The sequence below is a fragment of the Atractosteus spatula genome, chromosome 5, assembly GCF_055471065.1.
Source record: "Atractosteus spatula isolate fAtrSpa1 chromosome 5, fAtrSpa1.hap1, whole genome shotgun sequence".
NCBI classification, from domain to species: domain Eukaryota; kingdom Metazoa; phylum Chordata; class Actinopteri; order Semionotiformes; family Lepisosteidae; genus Atractosteus; species Atractosteus spatula.
The window spans coordinates 62,670,764-62,698,606 of NC_142710.1; the positions used below are offsets into that span (position 1 = coordinate 62,670,764).

At 35.2% G+C, this 27,843-nt stretch overlaps 1 protein-coding gene across 1 annotated transcript in view; it reads left to right on the forward strand.

Moving 5' to 3' along the window:
• hdac11 (histone deacetylase 11) overlaps positions 1 to 27,179 on the forward strand; it is a 29,693-nt gene extending 2,514 nt beyond the window's left edge. Inside the window, exons 2-11 of the mRNA XM_088917564.1 lie at positions 263 to 322; positions 584 to 732; positions 1,359 to 1,459; positions 3,698 to 3,814; positions 7,988 to 8,030; positions 11,334 to 11,410; positions 11,706 to 11,768; positions 19,085 to 19,181; positions 21,845 to 22,023; positions 23,356 to 27,179. Coding sequence (XP_088773690.1) covers positions 288 to 322; positions 584 to 732; positions 1,359 to 1,459; positions 3,698 to 3,814; positions 7,988 to 8,030; positions 11,334 to 11,410; positions 11,706 to 11,768; positions 19,085 to 19,181; positions 21,845 to 22,023; positions 23,356 to 23,598 — 1,104 coding nt within the window. The 5' untranslated portion in view covers positions 263 to 287 and the 3' untranslated portion in view covers positions 23,599 to 27,179. The remainder of the gene's footprint in view (positions 1 to 262; positions 323 to 583; positions 733 to 1,358; positions 1,460 to 3,697; positions 3,815 to 7,987; positions 8,031 to 11,333; positions 11,411 to 11,705; positions 11,769 to 19,084; positions 19,182 to 21,844; positions 22,024 to 23,355) is intronic.
• The last annotated feature ends 664 nt before the right edge of the window (positions 27,180 to 27,843 follow it).

A 27,843-nucleotide genomic window follows, 5' to 3' on the forward strand; every position in this document is an offset into this window, starting at 1 on the left:
TTACAAGCTTTTGCACTGCAGGAATTTAGGTAGGAATCCTTGTTACAACTAGATTATCCATGATCATTAAGTATTGTTTAAAAGTATGCAAAACATGTTCTCGCACTTGATCACAAAGAGCAATGTACTACAGGAAAGAACATGGTATGATATGGTACCACTAGCTAAAGTCGTAGCCAAGGACATTTCTTGTGTTATTAAGAGTATTGTGCATTCTACTATATTGAGTACATTTTTTGGTAAACACCCATTTGTTTTTCAGGTTAAAATGAAAATGTGAATGAAAAATGTCTCAAAAAGGAAGCAGGCAAGAAAAAACAAGGTATACACTATATTACCTTAAAAATAGTATGAAGAATGTGGTCACACTTGAAATCTTTTTTATAACTATTTATAAAATGCTATTAAGGTGTTTATTAATAATGTTATAAATGTTTCCTGCAAACGATTACATGTCAAAATTCCTAGGGTAGGATTTCCAGGAATTGAAAATGAGACCCCTGGCCAAGGTTTAGGACTGGAGATGTGGTTTGTTATCTTGATTTTACCATAAGGAATCCTTTGCGTTTTGTATGCTTTTCAGCTCGCACAGAACCGAGCTTTACACCGAAGTCCCTTCAACGTGCCTGCCTATTGTGTACTCTCCAGACTACAACATTACCTTTATGGGATTTGAGAAGCTTCACCCTTTTGATGCTGGGAAATGGGGGAAGGTTATTCGTTTTTTAAAAGGTACACTGGATGATTAAACAGTGTTAATGCGCAATCAAAGGGACTCTTGTTTGTGAAGGAATTTAGTACATGGATAAAGCTCTCCTGTGATAAATGAAATCAATGTCATTTTTCTAAAAAAAAATGCAACTTTTGAGTTGGATAGAAATAGTTTTGGCACATTCATCGAAGTAGTGAAGCAGTGCACCGAGTCGGAGATAATTAAGAAAGTTAAAAATTCCCTGCTTCACACTCCAGGCATGCTGTGTTTGAACTGAAGGTCAGAATAGCCATAGAAGTCTGGCATGATGTCAGTTATACCTCAGGTGCATGTTGTCCTTTTATCTAACCAATTACCTTCTCTTGCAAATGCTCTTCTGATTCTTGCTTGATCTTGAATGTTTAAATACACAGTGTGTGAAAGGATGTGTTCAAGGCGTAGTCTAAGCGAACATCTTTAAAGCTCTTATCAATTAAAAAATCATTTTACTGACATAAAAATGATTCGGAGGCCATTAATGTTATTGACCGCAATGCGTCCCGTGTATAATTTAGACCCGAGACATTTTCCGAGAATTGTGTTTGTTGCGTTTTCAGTTAAAGCAGTGAATGTTCTGCTCATAATGCACTCTGTGTTTATGTGATAGAGGAACAGTTGATCACAGATGGAAACATTGTGGCAGCGCGTGAGGCTGCGGAGGAGGATCTCCTGGTTGTCCACACGAGACGTTATCTAAACAAACTCAAGGTAACTTGATTTCTCTTTTCGAACCCTCTCCACTGAAGAAAGCCATGTCAATCACACAAAAGCGGGATGTACAGGTTCTCATTGAGCATGTTGAACGGCAATAAATAGTGCAGTCTATTTCTTATTCTTTAGTCCAGACATGTCTTTTTTTTCTGTACTTTAGTTCAAGGCTTGCTGTAGTACTGTCGGCAAAACGTTACATTGGGATCTTCGTATGAAAGCAGAAGCAAATGTGCGATAAATAAAAAAAAAATTGTGCTATTGGGTTTTACCTCTTGAAGTCTTTTGAACTTGTGCTGTTTGGGTATTCCATGCAGTTAATAACATCATTTTTCATAGTACCTTCTAAAGTGAATAAGAAGGTATGTAAAAACTCAAATTCCTCGGCTTGCAAAGCTGAGAACTACAGTAGGATGATAATGAGCAATTTACATTGACCAGTGAGTGTACCAGAGGTACACTGCGAAATAGGTCAATCTACTGTATAAATGTAACAGTTAATTTGTAATTTTACCAATTCAAGTACACAACAGCTATAGAAAAATATTTGCCTTTTCACATTTGCAAAATTTCACTTTGGCACCAGCTGAACTGTAATCTGAATTCTCCCTTCTACGCAAGCTAGATATGAACCTCCTTGACAGACCTTCTAGAAAAAAGGTGTTTTTCTCATAAACCCATACTAGATACAATTTTGTCTTAAATAGTGGTAAATGCTGTGTCAGTGAATGCATAAATTTACCACCTGGCTGCTGTATTTTGTGTAGAGATTGACTGATGTAAACCATTTTTCTATTGCGTTCAAACATCCAGAGAAAATGTTATGTAGTGTAGGTATATCTGTTGTACTTTTAAACTTATCTTAAATGCTGTTGAGTCTTATTAGAAAGTATATTTCAGTCTGTAAAATGATTCCCATAATGTTATGGAACTGAAGCCGTTCTGTATAAAGTTACTGTTTACAGACGTGAGCAATTCAAGACATTTAAAGTGTGTGCATTTCAGACGTGTTTAGGTATGTGTAAGACAGCTTTGTTAAACTTACAGTGTTAGTAAGGCTTGTTTTATAAGCTGCACTGCCAGTTCCCTGTTATTTCAATTGTATTGTACCTGCTATGCAACAGCTCTGTGCAGATGCACTAAATGGTTAGCTACTTTAACGTTCTTCCGGTGTTCCACCCCCAACTCCCAAGAGGTGCCTTGGTTCACCTCCAGATTGAAAAATCTTGTAACAAAATCAATGAGGTCATACCATTTGCATCTGAGAGTTTCTTATCATGTCCCTTGAGCGTGCATTACAAATCCATTTGTACAGTGAGATGAGAGCAAGATCACCTGATCTGTACAGTGACCTGTACTATACTGGGTTTTAAAAAAAAGTGTTGTTTTTTTTAGAATGGGGTGCAAGGTGAAGCAGGGCCCCAAGTGGATGTTATTCATAAAATCATTGAGCAATTGTCTTTGTGGGTCATCCCACTTCAGTTCTGAAAGAAACCCCTGGGTCTCAGTTTAGCTCCCAGAGGTTATTAGTCCACATCATATTCCTAATTCAACTGCTTTTTTAATATTTATTTGCCTTGGTGGAGAGGTGGAAGGGAGGTGTTTGGGGTGAAAGTGTCCCTGGTGATGGATTGCTCTTTTTCTGGCTAAAGGCTCTCTAGCTCTGGCAATAAACATTTAGGACAAAGGTATGGCATCTCAAACGATCCTTCATTTCTTCATTTAAATACGTATATTTTCTCTTTTTTTTACTGCATGCAGAACCATATCTTGGAAGGCTCACGAGAGGTATCCCAGAAAATCATTCTATGCTTCTGCTGTGATTGAATATTCATTTAAGAATTGCAACGCTATAATCAGAGCCGATCTGATAACCCTTTCTTGTACACTTAACATTTTGCCTGCAGTAATCGGTACTATTGAATAACTGTGACTAAAAAACTGTTTTTAAAGCTTGATGTTTATGAATTTCCCTGGATGTTATCTATATCCCTGTGCTGTGTGTTTTTCTTGTTTGTTTTGTGTGTTATTGGTGACCACAGTTCTTTTTGTATGTGTAATGGTTTTGTTGAAATATTGAGGTTCTAAAAATGCCCAGCCTCATTCCGTTTACAATTTCTGGATGGCTCAGGAGGTGTGAAGAGATTTGCTGTGTCAGCTACTTATGGCATCAGTACTGCTTCATTACCAGCTTCCTGTTGTGGTATGAATTTTGTTCCTTTTTTCCTGTCCTTTCAGTGGTCGATCGTAGTGGCTACGATCACAGAAATTCCGCCTCTCCTGTTTCTGCCGAACTTCCTGGTGCAGAGGAAAGTGCTTCGACCTCTGAGGACTCAGACTGGTGGAACAATCATGGTAAGACAGGAAGTGCCGCATCCTTCGTAGTGCAGTTGTCTCAAATACTCCCCGTGTGAGCGTTTGCTGAACTCGATTTTTTTTCTTTAACCTGATGCCCTTGGAGATGCCACCTTTCTGTCCTGCTGCCTCAGCATGTGAAGTATAGCATCGCAGCACTGCAGTACTTTCATAGAAAGCTCACTTTGGACAGAGCGCTGCTGGCAGAGGGAAGGGGGGTGATGAGGGATGGGTGATTGCACATTGAGCTCCTATATCAAGAAATGAGTTACGGCATTGCAGCATTTTACAGTTGAGCTAGATGGAGACTTGTTGGGGGTTAATTGTTTTTTATATGTTATACTGTACGTGTGCTTTACATTCCATATTAGCATCCATTGTAGTATTATATCAAGCACAATAAGGCTTATGCTTGTTCCTCTTAAGTTGTTGTTGATAAGCATCCCAAGAGATGTTTCCGTTTTTGTGGGAACAATTCACACAATTAGGTAAGGGTGACAAAATTGTTACGATATACCAGGATATTTTAGTAGAAACAGTTTTGGCGATTCTTTTGTCACACTGACCATGGCACATCTGGGTTTTTACATTTGTTTCCCTTTGACAACCTCGTTTTGACTTGTTTTTTTTACATTTAAAACAAATACTTGCTGATAATTCTGGTTTTAGTGCTCATTCTCAAGAAGAAGAAAGACCACCAGCCTTGGAGCTGCATAGAACTGTATAGTGTATTCAAAGGGAAAGCTAAGCCTTATGTTGCAATTTTCAGTGTGGGCTTTGGAATTAAATTCAAAACAGCAGCAAGTCCTATGATGTGTGTCTGTTTTAATATTTTAATAAATCCCCAGATTTGTACTGAAATAGCTCTGCATTCATTTCTGCTGTGCATTTTGTCACTTTAAGATGGACAGAACAGTAAGGCTATTCTTTAAAGAAACTCGTTCCATTGAGAAGCGTTTTATTTTGAAATGGACATGGGAAAGGAGTGATATTTTAGCAGTGAGCCATCCATTTGTTCAACGTCAAGCCCTGCTCTGCTTTGGTATTACCTGGGGAAATAATAGCTAGCTATAAAATGCCAGTTTCCCTAAAAAATGTTGCTGAACTATACCCTGTGAATCATGGCAATGGCTATTGTCTGGCATTGAGCCAAAGAGGGAATTTATTAAACACTTCTTTACCATGTATTGAAAAATAAATGGTTTACATTTTAAATTCACCGTGTGTTGGCTATACTGCTGAGTGGCAGCTTGAGGGGATAAAATCTCACATTTTAAGAGTACTGAATTTGTTTACAAATTATTATATCTTTAAAATTCACTGAAGTTAGTATCTCATCCCACATGAGCAGATGTGGCTGTCAGTATTGCCAATCAAAGTTTTACAGAGTCCTTAAATAAGCAGCAGCCTTGCATTAAACTGTGTCAAGTGCTTCTTTCAGTTCATGTTTATGCATGGCTGAAGAGGAGTCTCTATGCCCCTGGGAGGTGGAACGTACCTTCAGACAGTGCAAATCACAGGTCCATGTGTGAGAGGAATTACTCCATCGATTAATCTCCAAACATCGATCTTTTTTCAAATTCATTCTAGCATCATTGGGGTGTTACGCTTGTTTTGTCTGTTTGTCACTCCCCCTTCTCCCAGCTCAAGACGCATTAAAATCTTGATTGCTCTTTTCCTTTCAGTATTGGTTAGTGCCTATTCAGCGAAAGCTGAAGGAGAAACTGAAGGCCAGTGCGTCAAGGCAGATTATGTAAAGAGGTTATTAGGAAGTCAATAGTGACCCCAGAGGGATTGGTTAGGCCAGTGAATTGAATACATATGAAGCTATAAAATAGTTGGAAATGGAATTTTGCTGAAGGTCTCTTCTCTGTGCTTAAAAGGCCATTTGTCAGAATGACTGCACTGCAAATTCATAATCTGCCTGCCTTAAAAATTACTTAACATTATCTGTTTTTTCACACTTTACGTACCAGTGCTGTGCAATGAAGAAATCACTAATACTACCTAAAACAATTTCAGCAAGAGAATGTCAGAAGTATTCCTAGCCTGGAGATGTTTATTACATTTATGTATCATCCAGCACCTCTTCATTGAGCATGAAGCTGGGTTTTACAACAGAGGCCCTCCACCATAATTACGTCACTGGATGTGAAAATCATTTTGAATGCGTAGTTATGGTAGCAGTTTAGTTTAGCATTAGTTGCAGTAATGACAGCCTAGTTTTTTTTTCTGACCTCCTACTTCGATTACTTTGCACAGGATACAGCTTTTGAGAGAGATGGACATGATTTAACATATGCTTCTTATGTTTTTGGTTTTCAGTGTTTAGATAGAGGAAGCAGACTGCTCACCAAATCGTTTTTTGAAGACATATAAGAAAGCCTCTGATTTGTAAAGAATGTTATTGCATTTTTATGTGTTATTGAATTCTAATTCTGTGGACAAAAATCCCAGCTACACCTGTTTGCTTGTCATTTATTTAAAGCCCATATTTCTAACTTTGTGTGACATGGTGGTGTGACAGTTAGCACCGCTGCCTCACAGCTGTGATCAATAACAAACTACAATGACTGCTCAAATTCAGTGGGAACCCTGACGTACTGTTACTCATGTGCTCCAGCAGGGTACGAGAAGAGCATGTCAATATTGACAATGACTTGACAGATGATCATTGCTTAAGAGAAACATGTACACTCTGTAACATAAATAGGTCCAGTATGCATTACTTGCAAAGTGTATTAGCATATCTTAATAACTGTCCTTATACATGGAAATGGCCATATGGATTACACTGGAATCCAACAGAAAGTTATACAGTATGTTTTGTCTCTGCTCCTACGAAAGGGTGTCAGTGATTGAAATGTATAAAGGCATTCTCATTTGTGGGCATTTATGTATTCATTCAGTCATCATTTGGATACCTGATTCTTGCTGTACCTTATGTGGAAAATTCAGTTTTAACTATGCTTAAAATATATTATAGGTACAAATTATGATGATACACCTATTTTTATTTAGGTTTGTATTTAGTAGTGGGAAGTGCTTACAGTAGGAGGCAAATTATAAAATTCACGAGCATGGTAATTAAATGATTTTTTTTTACTTTGAGAATTGATCAAATGGTATTATAAACTTCACAAAAGGAGGAATCAGGACTGACTATAGCCCCTCTTTCACAGGCTAAAATAGTCTAAAATTATCCATTGTACCCCTGGCCCCTCACAGAGAATGTCACCTGGGCATTATAAAGAGCAAAGCAATAGTATTAGTAGCACAGTTTTATGCTGTTTTATTGATCTGGTGCCAAGAAGGGGAGTTCTGTAGCTCTTCTCTACTCTAACTAAAATGTATATATATTGCCATGTCAGTATTGTTAAGTTTCTGCTGTTACTGCCACTGCTTTGAAACAGGAAGTAAAGGCCTCTCTGTCCCCAGTTCTTACCTGACAAACCAAGCAAGCTAATTCGGATCAGAGTGAACTTTTCATTGCCTGGTGGATGAACAGTTTAGACTCCACTTTAAGAGCTTTGCAACACAATTTGGTGCATTCAGTTTATAAGATATAAAAAATAGTAGAGGACTTTTAAGTTTTATTTAAAATGGAATTTGGTGCAAATGTCCCAGAACGTATTGAAATTGAAAATTTAAGCACTCCCTAGATGAATGCAGGGTATATTCTGGACACAGTTTCAGTTTTTGCTGGATGAAATCTAGGTTTTCAATTACTCTTTTGGAATAATTGTAAATGAGCAAAATACTTTGAATTTGACAATGGGCCTTTAAAGAATAAACAGGCCATCATGTTAGAGATGATGGTAAATGGGAATTATCTCTCCAAGGATGTACTATAACACAGGATACTAATACTTCTTCAAGAAACAGATGAATTTTTTTCTTCGGAAGCCATTCCATTTCCTGCTCCTGGAACAAAACTAAAGAGAATGTACTGGATCTAAAACTACAAATGTTGATTTTATATTTGTGTGTCAATGACTAGTTGTTGACCCCAGTACTTAACAAGTAGCATCATCCTTTCTTATTTGTAGCTGCAGTTGCCATACAAATTGCTTTGTGAATTATTGATGGTCTTCCATATACAGTACATTTCCCATGTGATTGGATTGTAAAGTATTATAATTTATAGAACTCATTTTGTTCTGTTATTTATAGGCAGGAAAGCTCGCTATTGACAGAGGATGGGCAATAAATGTGGGTGAGTAGAAATACTAGATTCTATATCCTTTCCGTACATAGAGGCCAGGAACATTTATTTTTCATTGTAGAGAAAAATATTTTAAAGCATATGTAACAATCAAATCTTTGTGCCTCAAAGGAACCTAATGTCATCTCCACAGAAACAAATGGATATGAAATGGATTTCTGGTTAAATTTACTTCACTATGCTATTAAATGTAGTTGTTTGGAGCTTATGTCTATTGCAGTATTAAGGTCTGTTTATTTTGTTAAGAAGTCAACCATAATAAAGTGTATGCTACATCCTCTCCAAAAAACCGAACATAAATCTATGAACTTTGGAATCCCAAGTCAACTCCCAGGTGTAACAGAGTATATTATGTACTGTTTTATGACATTCATAGTTTCAAGTACTGGAAGCTAACACAAGTGATTGTTTGATGCAGAACCCTCTGTGTTAAAACAATATGGTCTGGTTACTTACAGATGTAAACAAAAAATGTTTCTCTTAACCTGTTAATTAAATTGAGATCACCTACCCACTTCATTTCTAGTCCAGTTCACAAAAGGAAGCTAGTGAAATGGAAATGGGTTTTCTGTAACTTTTAATGTTCTGCTTTACAAGCCAGTTATATTTTTTATTATAAAGTATTGTTTTATATTTTAGCAACTATGTGAAGTAAGAACAAAAACTGTGGCATGGTCAGTGAAATTAGTATTATCAAGTCAAAGTTTCAGATCTTTCCATAATACTATCTAATGAATGTTTGTTCCTTTTCAAGGTTAAATTGCGTCGTAGACTGTTTACAGCTTATACCTTTGGTCCTCATATACTTATCCAGAAATTTCTAATGGACCTGAAACATTTTATTATAAAGTTAAAAATGGCTCATTAAATGTATCATTGAAATAATTCTAATCTATCTTGGGTATGTTTTATGTGACCTGTGCAAAGTGATTTTCTCACATAAGGGCTTATTTAACTAATGTGTCATAAATGTTAAGACAGCTAATAGTGTGTATTTTAAAACTTGCCTTGGCAATAAGAGATCCAATAATGAATAATAACATGTGCTTAATTATTAAAATGTAGTTTGTATCTTTTCCACTATTTTCATTTATACATACATGTTTGGTGAACCATACATACCATTATAATTTATGATTATGCTTCATTTCATTGGTTGTATTCTAAGGATACATTTGTTTCTGCACTTAAAAAATTAAAATTCTTTCTCTGGCTGTTATTTTCAGGCTCTGGTAATTATTCAAATTTTCCAATACCTTCGGTATATGTGCTGCTTGTGAATTAAATTAATTCATAAATACATCAGTTACTACTTATTGTGGAACCTTTGAGGTTCTAACTGTTGCATTTTACCATGCAAACTGAATTAGAGACTTATGTAAACAATACAGAATTAATTTACATTTCATTTGAAAAATAATTACTCTGCAGTAATCTAAGGGGTATAAGAATGAGATCCCGCTTCAAAAGAACGTCGTGGTGACAGGCCATGTCATTAATACACTAAGGTCATTCTGTCTACATTGTCATTGTCTAATTCATTTTTAATATGCAGTGATACAGCATTTAAATGGCTTTACAAATGGAAGAAATGCTGAACCAGGAAATGGAAATAAACAGCCTATAGTCAAACATAAATTCACATCTTTAAACAGAAGAAATGCACCGACAGAATATCGCTGGCTTTACTTATGATTCAGTATGTAAATGCTAAAAAAAAAAAGAGAATTTCACTTTGAAAAAAGGAAAAATGGAGTGTGGCAATCATCAAACACTACATGGGAATAATAAGTATTTGTTCTAGAAAAAAGGTCAAATATATCTATACAAATCTTTTTAGCCAAAGGATGGCACCACTACAACATAAAAACACATTTCTCTGGATGGGGTTCACAGATCATGCATATTAAACACAAAAGGGAATAAGAGCAAGGCTTCAGATGTGCCATAGGCAAGTCGAGTGTTATTATTAGCCGAGTCAAGTATGACCTTAATAAACATGCATGGAGTGCTTAATACTTTGGAAAACCTCTAAATATGTGCTTCTTAAAACCTAAAAAGATTTGCTCTTCTGTGAAATGTCATATAGATTGATCAAATCCCAGAGAAGCATTGCATGACACTGAGAACCTGTGGCAGGTAGCAGCAGTTACTGTATCTAAAAGACACACACTGGTGTGGAAACATAAGTGTGAGTATTAGAAAATGGAAGAGTATTAAAAAATCTTACACAAATGATTTAAACTGGAAATTAATTCCAGTAACTGATCTACTTGATAATTTGTATACATTTCTAAAATGTTTTAAACATTCCCAATACCCCCCCCACCCCCCCCCCCAAAAAAAACAACAATATCATTATTTAAAATAAATCCCTCTATGTTTTCATCATCTGTTCCTAAATCACTTTTGTCCGGTTTAGAACTGTCAGTTTGGAAGGTCTATCAGGTGTGGCTTGGTATAGAAAATAAATAGTAGTATAGTAATGAAATGTGTGATAACGCTGTATGTAGCTATTTTGTTCTTTATGTGAAAACAGCACTTTAATTTATTAACTTGCATTCAGAAAATAAACATGTCCACTCAGTTGTTACCTCTCTTTATTTGTATTTTCTTGGTGGCATAGATTCACTAGTTCCAATCTTTGTATCTTAAGGGAAATCAAAACCCGTTTTCTGCACATCTTTATTTTTCTTGTGTCAAGTAAGAGTTAAAAAAAAAAGATTCCTGCTGGCTCAGCCTTTTCTTCAACACTTCTAATGAATCGGGGAAGCTAACCCATTGTTCTGCATTGATAAACATTGCTTTAGTACATAAAAGAGTGATTTATTCAGAGCTCCTGTCATCTGGTTGAATGTATGAATGTATGAGAAGGACTGGAATTAATTGAAAGGTATATTCATGAGTGACTTAAAATTAATCTCAAGCTTGAGGGTCACAGTCATGCTTAATTTACTTTTTCTTGTGAGAAAGGATAAAAACACTTTGCATCTGACTAAAATGAAAAAGAGAATGTTAAACCACCTGTGGGGAATGCAACATCAGTCACAAAAGGTTTATATGACATTCTATATTTGTGCTGCTTGATTATTATGAAAAAATACAATATAATACTAATAGGTTTGAAAGCAGTTTGGCTTAGCAGTGTAATGGCAATAAAAACTTAATAACCAAGAGGCTGATTAAGTTTTGATTTAGCGTTATTGACTCTGTACTGTATTAGTTTTACATGTTATTACCATCATCACTAACACTCAACAGATCCCACCTACTGTATCTGTTCATGTGTTATAGGAGGAGGTTTCCATCATTGTTCCAGTGATAAAGGCGGTGGGTTTTGTGCCTATGCTGATATTACCCTAGCTATTAAGGTAAGTTGTTTTCTGTATTTTGATGAAAATATATAGGCCAATATAAATCCTAGTGGAATCTGTTAAGACAATATCAAAACCTGAGCATCTGTGTTTTTCAAAAACGTATTAGCATTCCATGTGAATGAGGAGAGAGGGAATAAAATTTAATAAGAGAGTCCGAGGCTGATATCCATTTCAATATTTTATATAATATTAAGATGAAACATAAAGAAGAAAATATTGCTACATTCTAAATATATGAGCGATATCAAATTCTCCCCAGAATACATTTCAAAATAACATTTTTTCACAGTTTCTGTTTGAGAGAGTGGAAGGGGTATCCAAGGCTACAATTATTGATCTGGATGCACATCAGGTAAGATCAAGTCCTTTCCATGCGCATTGCAAACAACATAGCTTTGAGATAATACCTGCAGTCAAGCAAAAAAAGTCACATCTCCAAATGAGAGGAGGCCATTCAATCTATCTACTGGTACCTAGTACTGGTACTGGTACCTACTTGATCCAAGGATCTTTTAAAGATCTTGCAAGAAGCCAGACCATCAGTTTCAACAATATGGCTGGACAGCTTATTCTCTACTCCCATAGTGTTTTCTCTTTCTGTGGCATTGAATTTATGTAGTTGACGTTCATGATGTACTTAGCAATCAAGTATCGTCCGATGATAAGGCTTTCAAAGGTTACCTTTGTAGCAACCATAAAAGACTCCATTAGCATTCAGCAATACAATATTGGTAGCAAAGTGTGCAGTATGTATCTCCAAAGTATTTTTGTGCTAAAGTAAATTCCTATACATGTTTTGTTTCAGAGAAAACTTTGAATTTCTTTAGTAACGCAAAGTGACATCATGAATAACATCCTGCATAAAATTAGCAGTTTGACTTGAAGGGCTTTCAGTGCAATCAGCACTTGCCTTTAAGCACAGAGCATTTAATTGATTTGTAGCAGTCTGAACAGAACAGAATTTATCTTAAGTGTCTACAGGAGTCCTTAAACATCTGTCAACTATGGCAATCCATCTTTCTTAGCTTACGTCAAGTGGAGAACTTCTCCATTTGTTTGAAGGTACCATAATTTGACACTACTTGCAGACAGAGAAGAATTTTAGATTTTTCAATTTTGTAATATGTGTTAGAATGCATGATTATCAAATACTCTTTTTTCCAGAAATATATCGAAAAGCAGTTTTTAATTCACAAGGTATTTTTTTATTTTATACTGTTCACATTGTTCAATTATTTCCGTATCAGTAAAAAATGAAATATCAGAATGTACAGAAAGTACATTACAAAACAAATTGCATTGTTTAAATTTGTTCAAAAACCTAAGACCATAGGATAAAATGGAAATTTGAGAATTGAGTTGTGGACAGCATTTCTCTTACAATGATAACAATGACAGTAAATAATATGAAAATAAAAAAAAACACCTCTGAAAGGTACAAAACAATTACTTTTTTTAAAACTATGTTGCAGTAAATGTCAAAACATGTTAGGATCTTTCTATTCTCAGTGCTTTGCAGTGGTCAGAAAACTCTCCGTGTACGTGTCACATCCTAGCAATTGATAACCCCAGCTGCATGGTGTTAGAAATCGGATGTTGCTGTTTTGCTTTTAATTTGACCTTAGGCCTCATTATTAGGGAACTGCCAGTGGAAACTGAGTTTTCCGCGTGTCAGCTCCATCATGTGGTAGAAATTGTCACACAGGATCATTGACATCTCATCTCTGAGACCTGTGGAGACCCACAGAAGATATCCTTTCTACTGTACTTTATCTCCTTAACCTGTTTCATTTAAAAGAATAGTTTCGTGTCAGGTGTGGGTTGCTGTTATTACTTTTCTTACTTGTACAGAAAGCTCTCCAACAATCTATGTCTTCTTCAGTAACATGCAGTCTTGACAAACTATTCCATCTAAAACAAGTTAAGAAGGTGCTTTTCAAAAGTGATTGGGGGAATCCAAAAAAAATAGACAACATACCACTTAGTTTTCATACTAAAAATGCTTCTGTGCTGAATCAGTTCTCTATAGACTTTGGTTGCGGAAGAACGCTTTTTCATAAGGAATAGATGTCACAGCAAGTAGCATTCTAGGAATGCATAAATACTGTATAATAAATTATGTCAAATTAAAGATTAAATTCAAAGGGGCTGATTAAAGAACTTTAAATGTAAGGTACAGAAAAGTAATTTACAAAAATTAGATTTACCAAAATCTGCCCTTTTAACAGAAGTACAAAGCATAGTTAGTGGAATAATTATGAATATAAATAAAACATTTCTATTGCACATTCTTATATAGGATTCCTTTCAAAGAAAAACTTAAAATTTCTTTAGTAATGGCTTAATGATTAACACCTAGAATATAATTAGCTATTTTATTTGAAGTGTTTTAAAAGCAAATCAGTTATCACTTTTTGGCATTTAACAATTTATCTATGATGCTTAAGAGAATATAGTTTTCCAGGGTTTTGTAGTATTTATTCTTAATTATCCACCCGTGATCAGTTTTTTTATTTTAGTTTGTAAGTACATCATATTTTGTCAGTCCCCACAATACAGATTTTATTATAGAAAGTACTATATTCAATGTACAGTAGACACATTTTGTACATCGTTTTCAAGCACAAAAACATATTTGCTAATAGAAATGGAGTATAAATTGTACACTTGATTTAAAATTGTTTTGCTATAAAGGGTTAGAAATTTGTTTTTATTTTGCTACAAGTTGTAAATACAGAAAAATGAGAGGTCTTTGTGAAATGTAGTCAATTTAGCTTTATATATACAGCTGTATTAAGAGATATGCATTGCTACAGTGATGTCTCTTGGCAAAGTCTTGTTGTAGCTCTTAATCAAATAATGCAGTCTTAGTATAGTATAACGTATCTAGAAATGACAGCATTCCTGATTAGTTTTCGAATCTTAAAGTTTTTTATTAGAAAGAAAAAAACTTCCTACACTAAATATCTTTGAATAGTTTTTTATTGTATCAGGCTGACTTTTATTTGTTAATTTTTATTAAGGTTACATTTTACAGCTATGGAATCTTGCCAGGCACAGGAAATTGTGTCACTTGGATCAAACTGTGGAAGGGTTCGACTCATTTCTTGCTTGTGTCAGCAAATACGCCTTACAGCCTACTTGCTGCTGGTGCTTTGTAATCACCTAGACTTTTTGGAACATCATTTGTAACAAAACAAAATTGTATCAATACCCGTGCAATTATTTCTTGATATTTAAAAGATAGTCATGTACTGTAATGTTTTATGTCCTGTGTTTGTACAGGACTAGGTTTCAACTCACAAAATGTAGTTTATTGTCACATAGCATCGTACTGAGATTCTGGCAATGTCTGTAATTCTAAGAATATTTATTTTATTCTGAAAACAAGAACATGAAAGGGATAAGACCTTAGCAATGTAGTAACAGATTCCTACAACTCTTCCTCTGTAGATGGGGCATTTGTGTTGAAGACAACAATGCTTTTTCCATGTTACATGTGGGTTATAATAGATGAAATGCGTTTTAATTAGTGGTACTCGAGTGTCTTGATTAGTTCTTATTTTCATTATTTTCCATAATGACACTTCTCGTTTGACTCTCACAGCGATTTTGCCTTTTCATTGAATTAGAATTGACCATGAACTATGATTCACTGGACTCTTGGAAGAAGTCCAAACCTGTCATATTCATTTTAAAACTTGGCTTGATTATAATTACAGCTTTTACCTATTGACAGAACAAGACAAGGAAATCCGATCAATACTTATACTCGGTAAATAATTCATGAGTGCTGTGGAAAGAACAAAAGGCTTTAAAGACCTGCACAGAAGCATAAAAACTGGAAAGAAAATGCTGCCTATGCGTAACTTAGGAAAAGGGAGAGGGGCAGAAATTTTGGCTGACTTCATACAGTTGTCAGGTACTGTGTCACATTTGCTGCATTTTATGAAAAAAGCTTTGAGGTCCAATTCTATGCTTGAATATGCAAATATTTTATGATGTGCTATTTGAATTTGTTAGCTCATTAATTTGAAAATTGAAATAGCAAAATAAGGAATCTTGCAATTTCGTTTTAAGGTTATTAATTGAAAAAGTTAAGTCTCTGCTTTCTCATGCAAGCGTGAACAAACTACACACAGACATTGGAACAAGGTCTCTAGTTTCAGAAAATGTTCACACACAGCAGTATTACAGTCTACAGTATGCACACTGATAAATAATTGAAATTTATGGACTACATCATCCTAGAGGTGTTAATCACAGTGATATGGAAAGTATATTGACTTCATGTCCAATGTCTCATGTAGTATAGTTTTTAAATGGAGGTAATTGTGTTATTATGTTAGTGCTTCATCTTATTCAAAATCTTGAATCCTTATTCTTGATATTTCCAACTTAATTATTCTGAGATTTTAATTACAATTGATAGATGGTAACTGGCTAGTGGCCATAGACTTATATTTATGTATTAATATTATTTTGGGTATTGTTTCAATTTAAGACTTGTGTTCAACACTTTTTGTTAATTCCACTCATGTTTGTAATCATTTATTAAACGTTAATTAAATTAATTAAAGTTTATTAAAAACTTCTACAAGCTACATATAGCTTATTGAATTTCAGAAAATACAAATTTGTTTATTTCCACTTGGTATACTTGAATAGCAAAGTTCCTCTTGAAATACACGCGTGCTTACATTGTGTACCTAAAGGGTAGTTCCTATAAAATCTGTTGTGGAATTTCTTAATAAATTGATGGTTTCTGGGGCCTGTTAAAAGGGAATACTTGAAAATCTTATTTTGTTGTGCAGCCCCCTTTTGTAATCCTGCTATCTTTCTGGAGCAGGCAGTTTTACGAATGCAAGCTCCTATTGGTCATATCCTCTCTAAAGAAAGTTTCCAAACAAAGTCATGTTTTTATCTTAATTATAAATGCATGAATCCTTAGCTAAATAGGAAGTCTGAGAATACCTCCTTCAGGGCATTCCGAAATTGAGGAACACATGCTTTATCTCTTAGTCAAAGAAGTAAGAGGATTAATTTTGACGTGGTTGCTATGCCTTAAAAATACAATTTAATTTATTTGACAGTGGGGCTCTTAGGGTTATGGGTACCCAAAGCTTAATTCACATGGTGTTCAATTATGAAGTGATTTTGTTTCCTCCTTAATCTGTTAGTCCAATCACTATAATTGGGAAGACCCCTGTTACTGTTATCTTGCAGGCTTGTCTTGTGCATCCTAGTTACAAAACCATTAATAAAGTTCCTTTTCAAATTATTTTTTATATTATTATTTATATATTTTTAAATTTTATAATTTGTTATTAATCTGGGGGCTCAGAAGATGATGTACTGTACAGTATTTTATCAGTTCTGCCAGCAGGTCTCTGTAATTACCTGCAAATGTGCGTCCTCTTCTCTAGGGCTTTGTTTTTTAGTATTTCTAGCATATATTTTCTATTCTAACATTTATTGAATCCCGGCACGGCCAGTCTGTATTTGTTATAAAAAAACTTAGTAAACAATAATCAATATTTTGCCTAAGCCCTATTAAACTTATTCTTTTGTCTTCCTTAGCGAATAGGTATACCTAAAATGCAAAAAAGCGCGTGTTTATCAATACTTTTGAAATGAAAATGATCAAACACAACTATTAAAAAGATATTAATTTGAAAAACCAAAACCAGTATGATTATTTTCAGATGAATTTCAGACCCATATGAGCTAGCAGATGAAAGTCAAAACAAAAAAGCTACTGTTGGCTCACACTGAAGCCTGGTTCTTTTGTGCAAAAATATAAATTATGCTTATTCACGACTGATACATTATCCATGTAATAATGAAAGTAAAACTGAACATTTCCATAGGAGTCATTATTAATGCTGAAATGAAAAGGCTTGGATATTAACATTACTTTGGTCTTCAGAACTTATCTTACTGGTACATTGTGGTGAAAATGATATGGTTTAGTTATTTAAGATTTAGCACTGCAAAGATGTGCTTTAAAGGCAGTTCCAAGAAAGGAAGTAATTGAGGTTATTTTTTTAAACACTGTTGAATTTAATATTTGTTTCAAATGCATGGAGTACAAATACAAGTAGCACAAGCTAGAAGGAAGCTTTGTGAATGTATGGCTTTAGAGTTGTGTTAACTATAGTAATTAACTTGAATTTCTTAGTAATGATAGCTGTACTGGGGGGATGTGAGCTTCTCATTAACATGGGCATTAACATTTACAGGACATGAAAATGATGTACTGATTGTGTGTGTTGATTCAAAGTCTGTATTTGTTTACAAGATAATTACTGTACCTAATTTGCCTACTGCATTGTCTCTTGTGTTAATACAGTTTAGTGAAATTCCAGTACAGGTGTTTCTAAATGATATATCACAAATTTTGATGCATTCATTTAAAAAGGAAAAAATGTAGTAAAGCTATCCCATGTGATTTCTATTTGTTAAAAAGCTTGTTTTCACTTTAATGTGAGTTTTGGATTTACAGTGCAACTATTTCAACTCTGTTTTGATTATGCACACACTGCAGTTGTAGCCCAATATGATAGCATATGAAAAATTATTTTGTCTTTACAAGAATATGACTGGATAAGAAACATTATCCTCTGCCTAAAAACAGTGGGCAGTTAAGAGGCTTAATTTATCTCAAAGTGTATGAGGATGATTCACAAACTGTCTAAGTACCTTTTGCAGTATCTTTATGAACTGTATTGGACATGCAAATCTGTAATTCAGTGACAGTAGAATTATATGGTCCTCAGATGATTATCTTTAAAAATAGTGCAGTTTCTAAAAGAACAAATTGGATGTAAACATAAATGGGAATAAAGTGTTCTTAAGCTTGCTTTTAGATGGTTTTAACTTCAGTTCCTTTAGCACAAAAGAGATTTGGAGACTTTTTTTTAAAAAGAATTGCAGTACTCATCACGTCTTTGCGTGGACTGAAGTGATGTTCTGGTATTTTGTCACTGACATCTCAAAAAGATTGGAGAGAAGAAAAAACAGGGGAACACAAAATGAAATCGGATAGCTTGACTTAAACAAGAAGGCAGTCACAAAATTGCTACTCGAGATGACAGTCCATTTGAAAATGGGGCGATACAAATATGTTTTATGCTTTCCATTCATTTATTCATAGATGCGACATGTTATAGAGCTTTTCTATAAGCTCGGGCCTAGACTGGTATGGACAGGACGTGAGTAAGGCATCAGATAAGACACTGAAATTCACATCTTGGTTGAGCCTAGGGTGGAAGCTTTGGAAAAATCGTACTTACTCACAGTGACCCAAAGGGCAGTGAACAAGACAAGTCTCTGACTATAATCACGCACAGTCTTTCTCTCTCAAATGACCAACACTCCATTAATCCCAAGGACCATTTTGCTTTGAAAACCTTTGGAGAAAGAGAGTAAGGGATACATTCCAGAGTTTTTAAGATATTTTAAAATTTCTTCTGAATGGGGATTTAAGAGCCATGTCTGGGAAAATCTGGACGTTTATTAACCCTATCTAATGGAGAAAACCTCAGCTACTGTACAACAGCCGGTTTGAGATTCCCACCATCTTGATTGCAAGGGAATATCTCCTGGTTTGTGCATGCCTTTTTACCCTAAAGCTTTTATGGGAACCATGTTTTATTTTTATTTTAGGGCAATGGACATGAGAGAGATTTCTTGGATGACAACAGGGTCTACATAATGGATGCCTACAATAGATACATATATCCTGGGGATGGATATGCGAAACGTAAGTCATAGGTTGTGATATAAAATGTTAAGGATGTCTACAGTGTTTGATAAGGGTAAAGATGTGTAAGGTATTTGAAATGCAGGACAAAGTGGGTATATACAGTACCAGTATGGTGAATTACATGAATGCATAAACATGAGTGTAATTCATTATTACAGAAAAAACAAATACTTTAAATTGTTCGTGACATTAATATTTTATATTTAAGCCTTTGCTTCTTTGCAGAGAATGACATTCTGTGAAGAGCACTGAAATATTTCGAAATCCTATGCCACTTTCCCCATGCTACTGTTCATCCAAATTGTCTGGTTGCTGTTTAACTTTCTCAGCATCAGTGCTACCTCATATGGCGTTGATGATGTTCATAACAGGATTTTGTATAGGCCATGACCTCCCTGTGAGTGTTCCATCAGCCTCTTTGCCTTCCAGATATGTTTGCACTGTATTGGCTGAATGCCTGGAGTCCCAGTGAGATGTGGTCATGGTGGATGAGAATCTGCCTGTATCTTCTTCAGTGTATGTGATGCAGCCCCATACTTCCCTCATGCTTTGTTATAGCCATTGCTGATTGACTTCTATCCTGTTGTATGGGCTGCCTTCCAACAACTATTTACCAAGCAAATGTATTCTCAAACAGCTCAAATATGTCTCCAAAATTTCTGAATTATTTCCACTACTGTAGTGTATATGACAAACATTGAGAAAGTCCTTTGTTTTCACGGGAGATACAGAACACTTGTCAGAGTCTTTTTTTTTTGTCTTTCTCTTGTGGTCGAGTCACTCTCTCTCTTTCCTACGGGTACTGTTTCTAAATATTATGCCGCGATTGCTGGGCAACAGTTTACATGACATTCAGTTGGTATACTGTGCATCTTGTGCTGCCTGGACTCACGTCATTAGATTGCCTTTCATTCAATGGCATCATTTTCAAAAGAGCAGAGAGGCACAAGTATCTAAATCCAGACCCATTTAAGAATGTTTCACACTGGCGATGCTTTCGATTTCTTTCCACAAATGCGTTTTCAAGGCTTAGTCGTTTAAGGTGTGCAATGTATTATTTAAGCAAGGGCACTGGTTTGGGACAGTTTCAGTTAGTTCGCAGCAGTGCAGCAGTATTTATTCAGTTAGAACTCTGCATCAGCCTGGTTCCAGCTTGAGATGGGTCAGGTGCAGGCTCGGATAGTGATAACAGATAAGCAAATGGATAGTAATTACAGGTGTAAAACTAATCTCATTGCTTCATTGCTGCAGCTGAAGTAGCAAACACTGCAGTACAGACACGACTTTTGTTACTTTAAAGTTAAAATGCTGAGACAACAGTGTTTTTTAATATATCAATGGAAAACATCGGTTGATTAAATGGTTCAGCGTTTTAATAAATACTTTCATAATACGTTTCTGGCAGGTATACCTTCAGCAGGATCTACTCTATATCTTTGGGACACCTGTAAGGATTGTAAAGTCATTCAGTTTTAATTACAGTGCTTCATCAGAGTAAGAATGCATGTAAACTGATATGCATATTCACTGAATCAGTCTGTGCAGTTTTAATTTCACATAATTAAAGGCTTAGTAAAAACAAAATGCCACAAGCTTTTTGTCTGCTGTGAAAATGCTGACACCATTTGGAAAAGATGGAAACGCAAGGGTGTAGTCTCAGAAGTGAAATGTAATGCATTTACATTCCTACAGGTGGCAGTGTTGTGCACTGTGTGACATTAGAGAAAGTATGGATTTCTCAGACGGTGAGGTTGGAGCTTGGGGGGGGTACTGAACTAAAAAGAATCAGTATAGCTCAGAGATCTAATCATTTCAAAAGGATTGCTTTACAGTTTGTGTTCTTGGCGATTCACCTATATTCCCGCAAACATAATTCAATAAAGTTGTCTGTGAAAGTGTAGTCATTTGCTTAATAAAGATATCCAAATTTGTATCTTCTCATTTCTACCTCTAGATGTCACTATTATTTTTTCTTAAAATTCTGCTGCTATGATTGGGCATATATTTAACAATGTAAACCACTTTTAAAAGCAATAGGACTATCACTCATTCATCAAATACATTTATAGAAGGATAACAATTTGTCATTTTCTTTCTGTGAACTGATGGGAATGCAGTGGACAGAACTTCTTCAGAGTTACAGGTTTCGTCTGTCAGCTGGACGAGAGCAGGAATTGTTCTGGCACGGAGCTTTATTCACTGATATAGATGGCAATTTAATTATTGTAGGATGTTCATATAGCCCTTCCCTGCAATTCTCAATGATACAGCAGAACGCTCTAGTTGGTCCATTGCAAAAAATAGTTCCTGTGTTTCAGAGTTGTGTGAAAAAATAAGTGTATAAAAACTACTGCTAAACGTCCAAGGGTAACAACTACCTGACAAGTTTAATTTGGGATATTAAAACAGTCTGCTCTGTAGTGTTTTAATATTGTTAGAGGTTTAGGGTGCTCTGTACCAGGATGTCACTGATACACTACTAAGAAACAATAATTGTGATACATGAGAACTGTAAAATCTCGTTTTTCCCTGGTGGTGTCTCAACGTGTGGGGCTGTATGTAGGGTATTCTAAGCTTCAGTAAGCCTTCTGGACCAATCCCAGCACGCGTGGCTGTTTTGATTTAATTATGATTTAACTGCCGATGCCATTTCACTTCAGGAGCAATAAAGAGAAAGGTTGAGCTTGACTGGGGCACCGAGGACCCAGAATATCTGCAAAAGGTTGAGCTTCATGTGGAGGGAGCGCTGAACGAAATGAGACCTGACATCGTCGTCTACAACGCAGGCACTGATATCCTGGATGGAGATCCACTGGGGGGCCTTGCTATTTCGCCTCAGGTGTGTAGACACTCAATCTTGTCATTATTGACCACTTTGCCTGCTGGCAATGAGGTATAGACCCTTAGAGGGCTGCAATCAATATTGCTGAACATGCATTAACTCATTGCTAGAGGGAATTATGTATTCTATATTAAATCAGTGTGATAAAGTTTTGAAATCGAGCATGGGAATTGACATGGTTTTATAATTAGAAATATACAGTAACTAGATAGCCAGGGGAGTGGAAGAGGCTTGATTTGCTGTAATGCTTTTTTAGAAAAACATATTCTCGTGAAGATTAAATGAATCTTTACCACTATTTTCCTGTATTTAATTTCAATTTGACTTCGTGTTACACGTGCTACAAGCCCCCCGAGTACAAGACCATTTGAAACTTGCAAATCCAGCTTGCTTGCAATAGCTGCTATAGTTCATGCTGAGAATGAAGCAATTGATTATTCCACATGCTCTCCTATTAGATCATCCTGTCTTGAGAGGCTAGCCAGGATTAATCAGCATCACTCTGCTGTCAGCCTCTTATCCTATTCTCAATTGTCAGACTAGAAACTTCTCCAGCCCATTGCCTTTTTCAGTAGCACAACAGCCCAGTACAATAGTATTCCATCGTCCTGCTCCTGGCACTTGTTGAACCTGGACAATCTGTTCACTGTACTGTTTGCCATAGCAAATCCCTAGCAATCATTGTCACTTTAAGTAGTAACATTAATAGTTTGCATAATCTGTTTTTAAAGTCACTTCATTCCTTGTTCCTGTACAAGATGTTACCCTTATCAAAACCCTTAACTCACAACTGTATTTTACTGTACTATAACTTGCACTATTGTAATGCAGATATTTTTTGGCCACTTAACACCAATATAACAATATTTCATACACTATTTCTGTCGGACAAAAACAACTTGGTTTTGCGATATGGTTTATTGTTCTTGCACTTTATTTTAGCTCACCTTGTTTCCACTTAAGGTGGAAACCACAAGTGAAACCTTGATTTTGTGCATGCACATACTTCGTAGTGTAGTGTTCTTAAGTAAAAGGCAAAGTTTTGTAGTGACAGATGTGGAAACCACACTGCATCCTGCCGTCCCATCCTGTTCCTATGGGTCACACTCCCATCACCTTGAGTAAGTCACTCTCTGCGTGGAAATTCAGGTCCCTGGACTGCAAAAGGAAACTTAAAGAAGTTGGCAGCTAGTTTCTGTGGATAAGGATCAGGCATAAATGTACATTACCTCACCAGTATTGCATGCATGCATTGAGGACCATGTCTTTTCATTAATGATAAAATGAGAGGAAGCAAAAAAGACCAACCACTGCCTTTCGATTACCCAGGGCATTATTAAAAGGGATGAAATCATATTCAAGGCGGCGCGTGGAAGGCAGATACCGATCCTCATGGTGACCTCCGGGGGATATCAGAAGAGGACGGCACGGATAATAGCCGATTCTATAATTAACTTGAATAATCAAGGTCTGGTGGACTGCGACTGTGCTGCACGTGAAGCAGGGCCTTCACACGTTCCCCTGATGATGAGCAAATCTGTTTCTGCTGGCACTCGGCTCTCTACCAACTGACGCTCTTACCCTTCTGCTTTCCTTTTGAATTTCCCTTGACGTATATGTTGGCTACTTAACTTCAGACTGAGTTCAAAATCTTCTATTTATATTGTGGCATATCCTCTTAAAGTTTTCCTTGTAAAATCTACACTTTTAATTTCACTCATAGTAGTTCTGGAGAGAATTGTTCAGCTTTTGATATTACTGATATCAATACTGATTTACTATTTGTATTGTTCAATGGTACTAGATACTTCTGCTCACATGAGTAGTTGTACAATAATTATGGCGTTGATTTTGTACTGCCTTTTGACCTCCGTGCTCTTTGTTGTGACTCTGAATGTGAATAATGACCTGAAATGTGATTGAAGAAACACATGGAAGAATGAAATGTGATGGAAGAAACTGCTTGCTCTGAGCATTAAAAAAAAATTAAATATGGGCTACCACATCTACATTTGATTTCGATAGGTGTGTGAAAACACTGGGAAGAAAAGACAGTGATATCACTCATTTAATGCATAAAGACTGTATAGAAAACGGCAAAAATGTTTTTAATTTGTTTCATATACAGTATATCTGCAGTATAGCTTTATAAGACATACAACAGTACAAACATGTACTTTTATGTATGACTGTTAACTGCACCCTAAACTGCAGACATTGTGTTTTACTCATGTCAGAGTATAATAGTGCAGTCGGTCAGTCTAACCAACCCCCATTAAACGAATGTTTCTGACCTCCTCAGAGAAACCATGATAACATCATCGCTAGCATTTTCAAACCAGTTGGAAAGAAAACTACAGAAAACTGTTATGTGACCTGTTAAGTGATCTTTCAGTTTTGTGATAATAGCAGATTCATTTTTCCTTTAACATTGTGTGATTCCAAATGAGTAGTATTTTAAAAACAAGTCAATTTTTCCCATTTTAAGAAATCAATTATGTAGATCTTCTTGATTATTTTGGGTATTTTTAGCGTGACTAATGTAGAAAACCATATGTGTATACTCTCACATATTACCTATTAACATCATAAGTTAGATGACATTGCTCACGGTCTTATGTTTTTCGAAGTCTTAAAGTAAGAAATAATAAGCTAGACAACATTAAAAAGGGCAAGAAAACTCACATGAGAAGGGAGAACATCAAGGGGAAATGAATGAAAATAATATAAAATGCTGCCGCATTAACTTGATTAATCTTGTAGATCATGTTGTGCAATGGTACAAAATCTCATTTTAAATACACTACAATGAAGTACTGTATAAAGCCACAGGAGACTTGGAAACTTAAGTCTTTCACTCATAGAATATTCCTCAAATTCAGTTAGAGTGAACATATTTAACAGTTTTTCATATCATGCAATTTCTGAAAGATATAATTTGTAATATGCCTTTTTACATGATGTGATAAAAGACCATGATATGCTACACATGGCTTGAAAGGCAGCTGTAGAAAGGTGAATTTAGTCTGGTTTCTTGTAATGGTACAAAAAAGATGGTGTACATTTTCAGTCTGCTTTTATCAAAAGGACATGTATTTCAACAATTCAAATATTGTAAGGAACAACATCTTATATTCTGTGCCCTAGTGAACTGGGCTACTCATTTGTGTAGCAAGTTTGCATTGAACAAAGTAACTTGAATTCCCACCGAAGACAATTTGTTAAATTAATGTCATGGTTAAGTATTGTATTGAACACTATCTTTGTTAGTGAAGCTTATTTATTGGTACCTTATTTTTTTAAATGAACACTATTCCAACACAAAACCCCAAATTGTACGTTTCAAAACTAGAACTTGTATAGATTTTATATGAATTATTTCTTTAAATATTTTTTTCCTGAACCGTTATTCATATAGAGTGGTGTTCTCATTCTGTTTACATTTAATAGCCCCTTTCATAGTTTTTTTTAGAATTAAGCAGGTGACTAAGAGAAAAATATGAAAGTCCTTGATTACTTTATGGAAAATGAAAAGTACATTAAAAGGCTATTAACATGCATTTTTGTGAACTAACCTTCTAGATTTAGCCAGGATGTTCATAATGGCTATTATCAGTTTAAGAGCAAATATACTGTAAGTAACAATCAATATTCTTTCACAAATGCAGTTGCTTAAAAAAAGCTTAGTAGCTTCTTGGAACAATACCAAATTACTTACTGACTTGCAAAAAGATGCCATAAAAGATTTTATCAATTTGGTCCTCTGCGACATCAGTTTACTGTCATAAAAATTAATATAATTTGGTCTATATACTGAATAGATCTTGTAACTGTGCTGCTCAGTTGTTAAATCTGACCCTCATTTGTGGGTTTTTCATTGAATGGCTGTAAATGTGATCTCTGTAAACCCACTGTTGCTTCATTATTACCTTTTAGGGCATGACGGCTTAGTTTAATGATATGTCTGCCTTCATTATAGAAGCAGACAAAGTATCAGCCGAGTGGAATAACATTTAATTTCTTGGTATCTTTTAAACCATGCACATCTAATGTAAATTTGAAACTTGCAGTATAGTAGTTTATCTTATAAAATTAAAGCTTTACAGTTATATAATGCTTTTTATCCAATTTTATTTATTTTAATTCACAAATTTGTGTTCCAATGAGAATGAGTACGCCTCTGTTGAATTGCATTTGAGTTCATTCTTAATCTTTAATGATCTTATTTACTTACAGAAACACCCATTTTATCTTCCTGATGAAAATGTCAGAAAAACTCAAAATGGATTTATGTCTTGTGGAACTTTAGAAATGAGCATATACCCCTTGAAACATCTCTTCCTTGAAATAGTTGCTTTTTAAAATAGATTTTTGTAGTAGTTTACTAGATTCAAAAGTTTTCCTCACTAGAACATCTTAGTATCCTGTACAGAAACATGCTGCATTTCAAACGTAAGTTTCAGGTACCCTGGGATGTTAGTACTTTTTAAAGTACTGCAAATGATTTGTTTTGGAAAAGAAACGTAGAGAGTGGAGGTGAAATGTGAAGTTAAATCAAACAAATATTAGAAATGGAAAAAATGAAAAATACTGTAGTTAATTCAGTCTTCCAGTTAATTTGATCCTTGATAGTGTTGTATACCCAATTGGACTCGGTATCATAATCTGTCCAAAGATACCATTTTTGGACTGCATATTTGTATTTGAGATTATTAGAGATTAAAATCCTAAAAAAGTTTTTAGTTGATACCATGGCTCAATAATGATGATTTAGTTATTAATTTTTTTAATAAAGTAGCCCTTTGTAACAATGATAGTGTTAATTAGTATTATCTCTGATGCACAAATGCTCCATTTGAATAAAGATTGCAGGATCAGCAAATGTTAATTGCAGTCCTAGTTTGGGACTTCTGAGAAATTAACTGTAGTTCTGAGATTTGGAGGTTTGAAGCTTTTATACTTGTATGTAACTGATGTGAATTTCTTTAAAAGTAATTAATATTGTGTATATTGAGATTGATATTATATAACAGAGGTGCCAAACCAATATACGTTTTGTTACCTTTGCGACAATTTCCTTAGTTGTTCATTTTCTGTGGTTGACATGTAATATATTACATTAATATATTAAAATATATAATGTTTTAAAACCAGTCCATTGTGTCTCATCTTAAATACCCGCCTGTGTCATGTGTGAACTACTTGTATCATGTCGTGCACTAAAGAGAAATGTTGTGTATGTTTTAGAAATTGCAGATTTCAGGGGTGGCAGAGAGCTCTATAATGGATTCCAAGCCCAGAGCAGTGAGTGGTCATCATCTGACTTTGAGTGTGGCCCTAGCCAACACTAGAGGTCTATTTATGGCAGTCATGAACCATTGACTTAGCTGCATCATTAGGCATTTGCGATTCTTCGTTATTACACTGATACAAGCAAACATCTGTGCACCTGACATCTTGCAAAACAGCCATTCTCTCTTGCACAGAAACAATCCTAAGTGGCTTTATAGTTCCACCCTGCTGCTGGATTTATAGCGTTCTCGTTTCACTTCAAACGGCAGTGGAAGGAGCTGAATATGTTATGCAGGTTTGCTTTTATAGAAATGCATGTTGGGCTCTGCTTTGCACTTCACAAACCTTCTGAGTTAGAGCTCTGTTAAAGCAAGCTTGTTTGGGTACAAAGAATATCAACTGTTGCCAAGATTTAATACATTTTTTCTTTTTTTAAAAAATATACACAAAATACAACAGAAAAAGAAAATAAATATGCATTCTTATAGTCTGATGATTATATATTTAAAAACTAACTGATTCTAC